Here is a 14054-nt window from a genome sequence, read left to right as displayed (position 1 = left end):
AGCTCTACCTAAATACCTCTCAGGGGCATTGTATTAAGCAGTTAATTCTTGTTAAGTGATTTGGATCTCCAAATTGATGTATAATCAGCATGGGTATTAACCATACAGAGAATTTTTCAATCTGTAAATGCTGAGTCTTCTGTCCTGCATCTGTTCAGATTTTTCCTGCAATCCAGCCACAACAACCATGCAGGGTTTCAGTGCAGATGAGTTAACTTCAATCTTTTTCAGTGGAGATAAGCAGAAGAAAAATCCTTGGTATTTTACATTAATAAAATGGTTAATTTCCAATGCCACTGGAGGAAGGTCTCAGTCATTGCAAACAAAGCAGCAGTTACCTTGAACACCTCCTCTGTCTTCACAGAAGTAGTCTCCTTATCCAGGAAAAAGTAACTTGGTTGAAGTGCTGCTAGCATTTAGGATATCGCAGACAAAAGTTGCCAGTGTTGTGCCACAGGCTTTACAAGATTTATTGGGAAGTCTGAAAGCTCAGAAATTAAAGCAGTTTTTTTTTTTCCCCCACAAAAGTCCATATATGTGAAAATAGATGAAATACAAGCCTAAATTCCCCAAATAGTGGTAACTCTTCCCAGGGATGTGCTATGTCAACCACCTAAGATGCATTTGCTACTACCCAAGTATCTGCTCGGATTGTGCTAGGAAATAAAAAAGAAAACAGGGGGTAACATCCTAGGTTGATTGAAATCACTGGCTAAACTCTCAATGACCTCAGAGGAGACAGATTTCATCCTAGGTGCAGGAGAAATTGTGGCAATGGTTCCTTAGCCTCTTTTTCTTAAATGCTAGTTTTGATGGCTTGACTGCTGCGTCTTTTTACTTATTTCTCATCATGTTCTAATATAGCTACTACTTTCTTTATAATGTCCTTTTCCCCTGCAATTTCTTTTCTTCATTAATTTCTTTTTTATTCCCTTAATCCCTTTCTCCTTTTGTGTTCATTTTGTTTTCTGACATGCTCTCAGATGCCTTTTTCTCTGTGTCTGTTGCCATCCATCTCTGTGCGGCACATCTCCTCCACACAGCTTCTCATGCTGACACTACCCCAGTCTGAGCTGAAAGGCCAAGGGGAGTGAAGTGAGCCTGATCTTCTGCCTTGCAGGAAGCAACAGGCAGCTCCTAGAGAGGCTGGGAATCTGTGTTGTGTGCATGCATGAGCATGTGCCCACGTGTGAGAGAGATACAAAACAGGGTGCATTCTCCTCTTACAGCTTTTAATAGCTGCAATATTACAAATGGCACTAATTTGTGCTCTAAATTATTTGTGACTGCTGGTTATCTAACCGTTCGCTTAAAGGCACGCTGGAATGAATTTGCCTGAAGGCAAACAGACACTCTGCGGCCACGTTTGAGTGGCATGTGGGCTGGAGGGCTCACGAGAGATGGGGACAAGGGAAAGACAGCCTGGATATGTGGGATCGAATCCTTTGTTATGCCTCAAGTTAGCCAACAATTCTGAATTGATTGCACTGGGATATGTTCCCACCCCAGTCAAAACAGATGCTCGAACAGCAATTCCAGTTCACAAGGGGGAAAAGTTCTAACCAAAGACTTCAAGAAGATAAGGTTAAGGATGTTATGGTAGATACAGAGAGAAACTGTTAGTCTTGGGAAAAGGTGATACCAGTGGAAAAGGGCAAACTTTGGAGATCTACTAAAACTTAGCTTAGTCACAACATTCACACGAAAAGAAAAGGAAGATGCTTGCGTACTTTAAGTTTATTTTCCTGTCTATTTTTAGAGGTTTGCTATTGAGGAGCATGGAGATCAGAGTGCTGTGTTCAAATGTTCCCAAATTTTGGGCACGTCCAAGAGCCAAGTTGATCTCTAACCTTTTTCACTGTCATTCATGGTGGTGGCATTCAAATTTAGAGCTTGATCCTGCCTGCCAGACATTGAGTCTGGCTTTGTAAGACAGTCAGTGATGTGAGCCAAGTTTGGCAGGACAAGACTGAGCTCTTATTTTGTTTCATCTGACAGTTTCAGTGAGGCAGTCTTGGTCTTCTTGTCATGCCTTGAGGAAGTGCAAATTTAGATGTCACAGAGATTTTAAAATAAGAGCTGGCAAACCACAAAAAAGAATTTGGCTCAGCTGGCTTAAATCTTACTCTGGATTCTAGCGAAGTTGGATACCAAAAGGATTGCTTCTTTAATACATAGGAAGTAATAGACTTACTTGAGTTAAGTAAGGCTGTTACAGTGGCTATTCCTCCAGTTTAAAAACACACTCACGTTATAGTGACAGGGGGCTGAACAGAACATTTGGATTAAGTAAAAAACAACCTGAAGTGATGGCTATTCTTTTACCCAAAACTTAATTTTTCCACTTTTGCTTATCTTTGATTTGTGCAGTTTTGGTTGCAGTCAGATTCTTATGTAGCCAGACTTCACGAAGTAAGTGTTCTGTGCTCAGTGGAGTGAGAAACTTCTCATCGCAAAGATTTTTTTCCTCCAAGTTTATCAGAGCATTTTTTGAGGGAAAAATCATTTGCAGAAATGATGCAGGCTCTGTGCTTTTTCTTTTTTTCCAGGACTGAATGTTCTCATCTCCTTTTTTCACTCATTTTCCCTTCTGATCAAGCATCAAGTATTGCACTGATGAAGAAGGGAATAAAAGGGAGCACAACAATAAAATGACTTAATGTGGTTAAAATATTTGGACATGGCATATGTGAATGCAATTAGCACTATCTAACAGTAGTTCTAATGATGAACAGGGTTATGCAGTGGTGTGTTACAATTTTTCCAATATAACTCTTCTCTCTAGACATACCTGCCTTGATGCTCTGCTGAGCTGATCTTTGACTTCAGAAAGTGTTGTCCTAACAGAGGTCTTAAAAAAGAAAGCTTTGCTTCTTTTTCAGTTTGTTTCAGAATTCATTACAGATGCCTTCACATTAGCTGGAATATCACATTTCATAGGTAGAAGTACTGCTTCTAAAGACTCTACTAAGAATTATTCCTTCTGGAAGAAGGTAGATGCATGACTGTTCATTTCAGGGTAATTTTCATCTTTCTGTTGATTATCAGTCCATATCCAGAAGTGAGAGGGAAAAGTTCTACATATTAAACAGATTGTCTTAACATACATTCTTACTCACTTGTTTCTGAGTACCACTAAGGAAATGAAACAAGATTTTATGATTTAAAAAAATTAATAATTTCCTAATGCTACTTATGTAGGCACATGGCCACACCAATTGCCACTGACCACATAGATGGACCTTTGTCTTGTTGCGATGACAGGACAGATTTGGCTTGTCTGAAATGTCTGTGCTGCAGACAGTCCTACCGGAAAGATGCATTCCCAGTGATGAGCCTTGGTAACCCTCAGGGCATACGTGATGGAAAAGAAATGTAGGAAAAGAAATGGGGAGCTGTGGGTGTAACTCAACATCAGTTTTCATGGCGCAACCATGGCCAGGGTGATAATGAAGCATGGACAGGTCTCCCAGGGCCAGCAACCCACCCTCACTGTCCCTAGGCTGCCATGGGGGGCAACCCCAGGATCCTCATGAGGGCACCAGGCTGGGTGGGCTGCCATCACCCTGTGGGGCTTTGGGTGGCCAGCCAGACCAAACTGACAAGACTTTTATGTTACTGTCCTGAAGCTGTGAACTTTCTTGAGGCTGCTCTTCCCCCAAGGTCTCCTGTGAAATCACATGGCTTTCTGTTTGCCTTGGCTTGCCTGTGGAGGGGCTGGTTTTGCTCACACCACTCAGACCCCACAGGGCCAGTCTGTACCTGTCCCTTTTGAGGAGGGTAGCTGCTTGCAGGCAAATGCTGCCTGTTGTCTTCCTTCAGTGCAGGGCACATGAGCAAAATCAAGGAACCTGAGAGGATTGATTGCTGCCTCCCTGTGCACTCTGTGGGGGGGCATTTTTAGCTCCCACATCTACCTGCTCACACAGGAGCATAGTCATACTACTCTATTTTCTTTGAAAAAAAAAAAGTATTAAAGTTGTGTCTTCCCTTTTGAGATCAGCTGGGGCTGGAGTGCAGAGCCATGTCCCTGGGAGTGTGTTATGATTGCTTCTTCAACTTCTGTTTATACAATTTTACAAAATTTTGGCAGGAATCAAGAGCACATACCAGGGTGTTGGCTTTTATGAATCCCATGGGATGTGAAAGTCAAGCTGACTCGATGAACTTTGGTTACATATTCCACACAAGCACAATGACTCTATTTATTCAGACTTGGCAGCCAGAATGCAGATTGACTCTGTGGGTAATAAATTTTCACAGCCACAAAACTTCAGCAGTAACCAACCTGATCCTGCACAGAAAAAAATGCATACAAGGAAACAGACTTGGGTTGCAAAAATATGTTAGATTATTATTCCATGTATGCGTACCAGTCAGTTAATTTATTTGGCTATTGAGTGACATGAATTGCACAAATGATGCCAGGGATCTTTTTCCCCTTAAAAGAACTACTTTCTACTACAAAATGTTCATGTTGTAAAAGGACAAGTGGGGGGAGGGAAAGAGAATTGTTCATATTACAATTGACAATCTCCTTTTAATATTTCACCCAAGACTGATATAAGTTATCCAGTGACCTCTATGGAGAAGAGCAGGGTATATTATAATGGGGACTGTTTCATGTGCTATGCCACACTTCAAAGAACCAAAAGGCAATAACCACTACAATTCAGCACTCTGAACAATCTTAAGTACAATTTTGACACCTTCATGCTACAAAGCTTCAGATGCTTTCTGGGAGAGATGATGATGAAATTATTACTCTATGTGTTATAAATCAAAATGAATTGGCTCTTTAACTTGCAGATTTATGTTAACTACCTTGGTATCTGTTAATTGCATGCTCTTCAGATATTGATTGAGGATTAAAAAGTATATTTTCTTCAATCTGTGTGGTGTAAAATATGCCAACAGGAAATTTTCTCTCTGCATATTAGATCCTATGATCACTGCCTGTAAAATTGAAATGATCAGATTAAATGGATAAACTATGCTCATTAAAGAGGAAAAATACATTTATGTAATTAAAATTAAGAGGCTAATATGTGTGGATAATGTAATTACTGTGGGTGCACACATACTCAGCTCAAACCAAGCCTCTTTTTCTTTTCCTGGGTCTGTGAATCTCACTACCTTAATTGCTGGTACAGAGGGAAGGGCTGGGAATGCTTTGCCCACTGCAGTCTTGAAGCACTTAATCATGTCTCTGTCTTGCATTTGGCCTCCCTCATCTATGGCTCACATTCCTTGGGTCAGTCACAGCCCTTCAAATGCCAACCCCAGGAGCACAGAAGCACCTTTGCATTGCTTCAGAAACTTCCTGTTTGCTGCTTGGCAATTTCAGATGTAAATGCAAAATCTCCTCCAAAGCTTTCAAAGTCTTTCCCCTAAACTTCTCCATTTATAAATCAGCAAAATGAAAAGCTTCCCAGTTTTTGTATAGCTCACCTTCAGCTCTTTGAGAAACTGGACTACTCGAATGAGTCTGACTGCTCAAAGGTTAACGAATTACATGAAGAATATCTGGGAATGCCTCATGTACTGTTCCTATCCATTTATCTTTGGTTTCTTTCTTTACTGTTCCCAAGCTCAGGAGATAGGAGGCTAAAGAGCCTCTGAGTTAGGAAGTAAAAGGAAACAAGTTCTCCTACTGACATTTAAACACAGATCCATGTTCCCATCTGAGCGTTTGATGGCAGAGAGGGTCTGTGTTATTCTTTTTTGGGTCTATTTCCTGCTAGGTGGATGAAAACGTAGTGTTTTGTTTATCCACCAGGCATATTTATTTAGGACTGTTCTTTAAGCAAACCTGCAAGTCTCAGCTGAGGTTCTGCAAAGCATTTCATAGAGCAGGAGTCAGCCTGTGCCTCTGGAAGATTTTCGTCTGTAGGGTCAAGTTAGAAAAAAAATGTGACTAGGAAAGGGGACCAAATAACTAAGTAATCTCCAAAGGTTGCTCATGCTAAGGCCTGTGATGATTAGAAGTGAGTAACGGGATCTCAGCCCTGCTTTTTGCTGCATGGGTGGCAAGCTCTGTCTTGGCGCTGCGGAGCTTGTTTGAGCACCGAGGTGAAAGACCCGGGCTGTATCAGCTGCAACTTAAAGCCCTGGTTTCCGAGGGGAGACCCTGCGTAGCACACATAACACTGAGCAATCCAAGCACATGGAAGATGTTAAAAATTATAAGTCATAGTGCTAAACCAAAGGCACCATGCGCACATGCCTGAATAGCGCTATTTTTCCACAATCCCTTCTTTGCCTAAACCTACTAATGTTCTTTATGCACAATAAACACTTTCACATGTCCTTTTCTGCTTGCTATGAAGCAAACTAGAATTTCATCTCTCTGGCTCTGCCAGCTTGTTCCACTCTGACATCCATTACTCAGGATCCCATCTCCCTGCCTGAAGGACAAACCATCTCTCCTGGCCACCAGGTCGCCCCTCCCCTCCCACTCATCCCCTTGCTGGAAGCACCACGGCACATTGGTGTGCTATTGTTATTCTTCAGACATCCCTTCTGTCCCTCACTTTACTTTGCCCTATGCTGTCTATGAGCTGTATTTTAAACTATCTAGACAAGCAGGAAGAGTAATTAAATGTGAAGTGTTTCAGGATGAAATACGTTAAACAAAAAGAAATTGTATAAATATGTAAATAATCAAATCTACATACTGAATCTTCTTAACACCAAGAAGTCTTGCTCAAAATAGATGAAAAAATGGTTTAGTATAAATATTAAAAAGTTTTGATTTACCTGTTGTTTGGAATATATTGTAAAGTAGAGACATCTAATAACAAGAGTTAAAGAAAACCCTGGAAGAGCTTCATGCCTACATACCTAGAATTATTTGTCTAAGATCCTGAATTTCAAGTCTAGATAACTCTAGTTACCCATGACTGAAATAATCATATTTGAAACTGGCATGATTTAACTCCAGCCAGCAATGAAGTACCATGCAGCCACTTGCTCACTCCCCCCACCCCAGCGGGATGGGGAGGAGAGGCAGAAAAAATTATAAAGCTCCTGAGTTGATATAAAAACAGTTGAAATAAAATAGAGTTATAATATTATAGTAATAATTGCAATAAAAAGGGAGACAACAAAACCAGAAGAAATAAACCCCACGAAAGGACAAGAGATGCACAGTACTATTACCCAGCATCCAGTGACCAATGCCCAACCCATCCCCAATCAGCGATTGGTGCCTCCCAGCCAACTCCCTCCAGTTTATGTACTGAACATGATGTTCTGTGGTAAGGGAAATCCCTTTGGCCAGTTCAGGTCAGCTGTCCTGGCCATGATCTCTCACCAGCTCTCCAGCCTTTTGTGCACCTGCTCACTGGGAGAGAATGAGACAACGAAAAGTCCTTGACTTAGGGTAAGCACTGCTCAGCAACAACTGAGACATCAGTGAGTTATCAACATTATTCTCATACTGAATCCGAGCCACATTGTACCAGCTACTAGGAAGAAAATAAACTCCATCCCAGCCAAAACCAGGACAGAAAACCATGTTATATCCAAGTCTGGATCCATCTGTGAGATGCAACCAGGGGCAGTACTGCTCTCGTGTGGTGAAGGCACAGGACATGCATTTTAGGGCAAGAAGGAACCAAAGTGGCTCTTGGCCTCTCATCCCCAACCAAATCACCCATGCCAGTATACTGAGAAAGAGAGAGCATGGCATAGCACTGCTTGGCATCAAGGCACTCAGCTGATCATGGGAAAGTCAAGATTCAGCCTTATTCTACTGAGTTCTTAATTATTTAGACAAAACACAGCAATAATTTAAGGAAAAACTGGGAGACACCTCCCAACAAAACCCAGCTCTCCTGACACATGGAAAAGTTCAGATGATGTATCTGCTGCCAGTCAGGTAGTCTGGGGTCTTTAAAACACAGGCAATTGCCCTAGTTACTGTGTTACGGAGTGAACCAAATGCACAGCCAAGGCTTTTTCTCAGTTCCCTTCAGCTTTCTTAGCAAGCACCGACCATGCAGAGACAGAACCAAAAATACTCAGAGAAGAGGCCAGGGCTGGGGGGATGCCAGAGGCAGGTAAAAGATAAGCAGCCCAGCAGCTAATCCCTGAGGCCATCTCATGATTGCAAAAGTTTGGCTTGAACCCTTAATCCAGAATTCCAGTTTCTCCCCTCCTTGGCTGATCTTTAAAACAAAACAAATTCAAATCAGAAGGAAGCTGATACAAAAACCTTCTGGGTCACATGAAGGTAATAAATCAAGAGCAGTGCAGACTGTTCCCTACCAATCCTGCAGTTAGCACATGGAGGCTGGCTCCAAGAAGCAACATCTGTTACTCCAGTTACAGTACTGCCATGTATTTTGATAACCTCTATGTATGTTTTGAAAAAGCATTAGCAAAATATTTGCAGTAGCTCAGTCTTGACATGAAACATGCTACAAGTGACATGCTAATTGTCTGATTCTTACCTGGTCATTCTCTTCTTCATCACTGCTTAACTTGAGGTCATCTTCTAGCATTCTGGAAAGTAAGCAGTAGAATAAATTGTAACTTACCAAAAATGCTTTAGATCTGATGTTTTCTCAGAGCTACTGTAAACATTTAATAATTTTAATAGAAAGGAAATATATTTTATCCCAATAACTCTGTAACTGTGACACTATAATTGTTTCTTATCCAGTTGCTATCAGCTAACTTCTTAATAAATTTCCTACTATTGCTGCCTAAAGGAAAATGTTTACTAGAGTAATAATGGACTTTGCAAAGATTCTTGCTATTACAATCACTGACAAGCAATTTTTATATGCTAAAAATAATATTTTTGATGCTGACAGGTCAGTAATCTTTCTGCAAGGAAAATTTTTCTCCAATTGGCTTTGAGTTTACAAAACAGAAGTAGATGTTTACACTGGCAGTACTGCAGCACAAAATAAGGTTCAGTGATGTTTCCCAAAGGCCACTTTTACTTTATTGCATGTTTGATGCAAAACTGACATTGACTGAAACAATTAAAACTAAAATATATTGTCTCCGCACAAGAGTATCCACAAGGATTTCACTGTCATGTAAACATAGAAAATAATGCATCTTTTCTAATGGGGATTTCATCCTCTCTTCCCATATCCTTTCCTCAACTTGCTTAAACTGGTTCACAAAGAAGAAGAATCTGTTTTTCCCTCCATGCATTTTTTTTTACAAGCTAAGGTTAAGCAACCAGCATTTAAAGGAGTTGAAGAGGTGCAAAGACTTCCCCCAGTGCTTAAAAGGTCTTCAATAATGGGACCTATTTTTGAAAAATACCTCTGTAATAATAGTAATAATTCAGAAAGTTGCTAATTTTTCTTGCATTCTGGGAAAAAAGAATCTGTAATTTCATCTCTACTCCAGAAGAAAGCTTGGTGAGCAATTCAAACACATCCTGTGACGTGGGTGGTCCCCGGAGTGTAAATATCTCAAGAAGACATATGTAGTAATTTCAAACCACCTCATTGTACTTGTGCCTAGATCTTCCAAGAGTGTGCCTGAAAAGCATGATTCTTACATGGGCAACATGGTGTGCTGTGTCTTAAAAGAGTGCTGAGACGAACCACCCTCTCCTCAGCTCCTTGCTATACATACAGTCCCTGCTTGTTGCTGCTGTCACAGCTGCTTCCCTATTTCCCCATGGCACCTTTCAGGGAACGTAGGTGTATAAGAACAGGACTGGGGGTCAGAGCAGAAACTCCTGCTAGTTCATCTCATCTTGCTTCCCCTCCCACCATTTCCTTCTGCTTGTGCCAAGATTTTTCTTCTGTAAAGTCAACATACTGAATTCAGCAAAATCTTGTTGCAATGCAGACACCTCAAATATATAGGACACCCACTGAGTTAGAGGGACTTGACAATCTCACAGCAGGACTTGCTATGTTTTATCTGGAAGTATGTCCGTTGTTAGGAAAAAGTTCTCTCTGCCATCTCCCAAGTCAGCAAAGACTCTGATGGCCATATCAATACAGCCACTGACCCAGCTAACAAGCCCTGCTGAGAAGTGGGCAAACAGGATAGGTATGACGACAAAGGATATGGCTCCCAGGAACTAAACTATGTCAGAGAGGCAAAGCTTCTTGTAAACACTGCAAGATCCACACTGGCTTTGGCTCCAACACTTACAGGGATTCAAACAACCTTATAATTGCTCATCTTTTTAGTTAGATCTCAGGGATCTCCCATCCCTGAGAAAACAGAGCTTGAAAACAGAAAGCTCAGATCTGATATTGGGCACTGGTGACAAAATCTGCACTGATAGTGATTTAACCAGAAAGAGGTGTGCTTATTGTGTGAAAAGCAGAACCAGGGTGTCACTGTCTGCTCTTCGCTCAACTGTACTTCGTTGCTGGCTGGAGTTAAATCATGCCAGTTTGAGTGCATGAATGTGGTAGTTAAGAACAGTATTTTAGATTTAGCAATTTCGTTCTTCTCCTAAATGGAGGCTGGCAAATCAAAAGCGTATAATGAAATGTTCTAGATAGTTCTATGTATTTATTAGTGTCCTGGATTTTTGTATTAACATTAAAAAAAAGTGTTTTGCAACCCTGTGATTAGAAGCAACTAGGATGATCTTTGAAGCCTTTGGGTTGTGTGGAAGTGTGCACTAAGGTATGCAGTCAGGTACCATCCACACAAAAGGAACAAGAAACCATGGCGCTGGCCCACCAAACTCTCCTTGCTTGTATGTTTTAGTCCGTCTTTATTTTCCCTGTCTGTTTCTCATTTCAGAAGCACTGCTCTCCAAGAAAAGCACTGCCTGCCTGGGGCTCATGGCCCCTTTTGGAACTACCATCAGCGTACAAACAAGCTCCTAACACCGGGGATAGGAAAAAGCAGGTCATCATAGAATGCTTGCTTGCTTCTTTTCCCCAGAGTGGGACCTGGTCAGCCTGATCCATGTATTTGTCACAAGGATGTATCAGGTTAAGACAGCTTGCCAGTGTAGGGGTCTACCAGGTAAAGGCAGGAGCTGAGCAGATATAACCTCTCTGCCTGAAAGTCTTCATGGCTTCCCAGACTGCTTTCACTGTCAGGGAGGCCCTCAGCCTTCATCTACAAAGCTACAGCCAGAGCAGGACACACTATCACCTGGCAGGTAATGCTGAAGTTGTCCTGGAGAGGGACACTCTTCGGACACCAGAGCAGCTCTCACAGCCCAGGCTGAAGCATACCTGGGGTGAGGAGGGCACATCTGTGTTATAGGGATTCCAGTTTGCAGTAAGAGTCTTAAGTAGGCTAGATCAATTTTGAGTATGGATGCTTTTGAGGAATGTTTCTCCTCAACAGCTTGTGAAAATGATGATGGTTAAAAGAAAAAGCCCACAACTGCACCAGGAGACCCCACTTGAAGAGAGGGAGAACAGTAGAGAATAAAAATACTTTAAGCTCACAAGAGGTATTGCATTAATTTGTAATTATCTGAAAAGCTCTTTGGCACAGATTCAGCACCGAATGAGCTTTGGTACACCCTGTGTTAGCAGAGCACTTTAGATCATGTTTAAATCAACCCTTGCTCAGGACAGTATTTTTTTATGTATTCTGGCAAACTAGTACAAGGATGGACAAACATATACAAGCTCATGTGCAAACACAGCCTTTTCAACACAGACTATTTATAGCTATTTTCTATAACACCTTTTTCAGAATACACAAAATCCAGGCCAGTAAGTGACATCATCTATGAGCTTTCAGATTTTTCAAATGGACCTGGCTTTGATGTACTTGGACACTGGTAAGTAAATATAACTTCATAAACAAAAGCTAGAAAAATGAAGTGGTACTCAAAGCAGCTCTGAAAAACACACAGCGCCACTTAGGGCTTCTGCACTTGAAAAGAGTGCATACAGTCAGGAAGTCAGTTTGCAGAACCTAATTACACATTTTTAGAGAAATCTCTGTGAGGTCGTGGAGGTAGCAAGAGGTGGAAGGCTGAGGAGGGAGTGCTCACTGCACTCTAGTTAATGCATTTCTTCCTTTCTCCACAAAGAATGTGACAGGTAGAGGCATAATAAAAGGAAATTAGGATGAGTTTGGGATATTGAGAAATGCTTCAACAAGCCAGCTGGTTTCTGTCTCCAGTAACCAGCTAAGTGGTTGCAGCCTGAGGTGATGGGCCACTCGTTTACAGAGGAAAAGAAGGGAGGTATGTGGGGTTACTTACATGAAGTGGAAAATAGAAAGTCATCTAGAGGGCACTGATACCCAACATCTCACAATTTCAGTGTGACTGTGTGTCCAAATCTCCTGCATAGCTTATTAGAAAGCCTGACCTGTTTTATCTGGGAGCTGCTCACTGCATTGGCTCAGTGGCAAGGTGGCCACGTGGGGCACTGCAGAGGGACCCTGTGAGACTCCTGCTAATCCCAGCAAGCCAAAGGGCCAGGAGTTGCTCCTGGTCAAAAGTATATGGGATGAAAGGTCATTGCAGGCTGCCCGGGAATCGCCTTGCTCAAATGGAATAGTTAAGACTTGTAGCTTCACTGTTTTGTTTGTCTGTCTTTTTTCCTGATTTGTTGTTGCTGGAAGGTCAAGTCCCAGGCAAACATTATCTTCAGCTCCTGCGAGAGTCCAGGGGATAGCAGGAAGAAAGATAGTTTCCCCTTTGGGAGTTAACATCAGAGTAACAAGTTTGAAGTATGAGGTTGGAGCAAGGGCCTAGGTCAAAGGTTTCTGAAAGAGCTGGAAGATTCTCCTTTTGAGAAGAAGGAGCTGCTGAGGAAGGAGATGTCGCTGGTGCAGTGTCTGGGGGAGGTGGTCTTCAACAGCCAGTTGGGAATCCCTTGTCACATCTGGAGCCAGTCTGAGACCCTTCCAGCATAGTCCTACTCAACAAGATATCCATTTTCTTCCAGGGTGAAGACATGCCTCAAGTCGGGAATTATCCTTCATGTCTGCTGGTGCACATGAAAGAAGCAGTAGGCACCACACCTTCTTTTTCACTTTAACCTTTGATAAATTTCACATTCCTTGGCCTAATGTATTCTTTCCTTCCTCCCTGCAAATTACTTATTGAGGCATAAAACTCTCAAGAACTGCCTCTGTGGTTTTATGGTTAGAGAGATTCCCTTTTGGCACCTCAAGAGAGGTTATACAAATGAGGGACAAAACTCTCTTCATGCCCCTCTGGTGGTCTAAGCTACTATACAAGATATGGTCTTTCTTTATGATAATTTTGATAATTAGAACAACAACAAAAAAAATCAAGATGGGAAAGGAAAAATATTGGTAGTAATTAAATCATTTATACTAGTGCTTTAGGAGAGAATATGCCAAAGGTTTGTAAGCCTGGGGCACAAATATATATATGTTGCAATTGTCATTTAAATAAACTCAGAAGTCACCATCTTTGCAATTTGTGAAAAATCTCATTAATGTGTTAATCTGATCAAGTATATTGTTCCATTTTAATTCTAGGCAGCATCTCAGTCAGAATAACATGTTTATTATGGACTTCTGTGATTTCTGCTCATTATGTAGGAAAGGAACTTCAGTAATGGAAAAATACTTTGATTTTAGCTGAAGAGGAACCCCACTAAGAAAAGAGTTGTGATGAAATACCCAAATAAAATAACTACGTGCTCATTCGAGTTTACGCTACCACGATGTTTCATTCTGAATGCTTTTGGAAAATTATCTTATTTTTCAATGCACTATATTGGCATTTTATTTTCTTTCTTTCCCATAAATGCATAGTGACCTTTCAAGAACCGGACATTAGTTTCGATATTACCAGAAACCCAGAAAGAAAATAGATACTATTCTAAGTAGCAGTATGCTAAAAGGCTTTCAGACTGGCCCCAGATGTTTTATGTCACAACTGATGCGCTGATATAGGAGGAGAAAAGTATTCCTTCACGTTGTAGAAAACCTTCCTGGAGGCACAGCACCGTGCAAAACCTTTAGCTCTTGTCCCCAGAAAAATGAAAGAGAATACCAGGTGGGAATATGCTGCTCCTTATGTTACTGGGATTGTTTTACCTATGAGTGCTCACGTACGTAATACGACTTAAGCTCCAACGGGACAAATGTACCTTCAGTTT

At 41.4% G+C, this 14054-nt stretch overlaps 1 protein-coding gene across 3 annotated transcripts in view; it reads right to left on the bottom strand.

The window, feature by feature from the left end:
• Positions 1-14054, bottom strand: part of AFF3 (AF4/FMR2 family member 3) — a 329927-nt gene that overhangs the window by 82897 nt on the left and 232976 nt on the right. For all 3 annotated transcript variants that reach the window (XR_001875384.1, XM_017818481.1, XM_017818482.1), the window contains exon 8: positions 8457-8508. Coding sequence is in view for 2 of the 3 variants with exons in the window: in XM_017818481.1 (XP_017673970.1) it covers positions 8457-8508 (52 nt within the window). In the remaining variant the exon portion in view is untranslated. The remainder of the gene's footprint in view (positions 1-8456; positions 8509-14054) is intronic.

Source organism: Lepidothrix coronata, unplaced genomic scaffold (genome assembly GCF_001604755.1).
Source record: "Lepidothrix coronata isolate B3197 unplaced genomic scaffold, Lepidothrix_coronata-1.0 Scaffold68, whole genome shotgun sequence".
Classification (NCBI taxonomy): Eukaryota; Metazoa; Chordata; class Aves; order Passeriformes; family Pipridae; genus Lepidothrix; species Lepidothrix coronata.
This window is presented reverse-complemented; position numbering and strand designations above follow the sequence as displayed.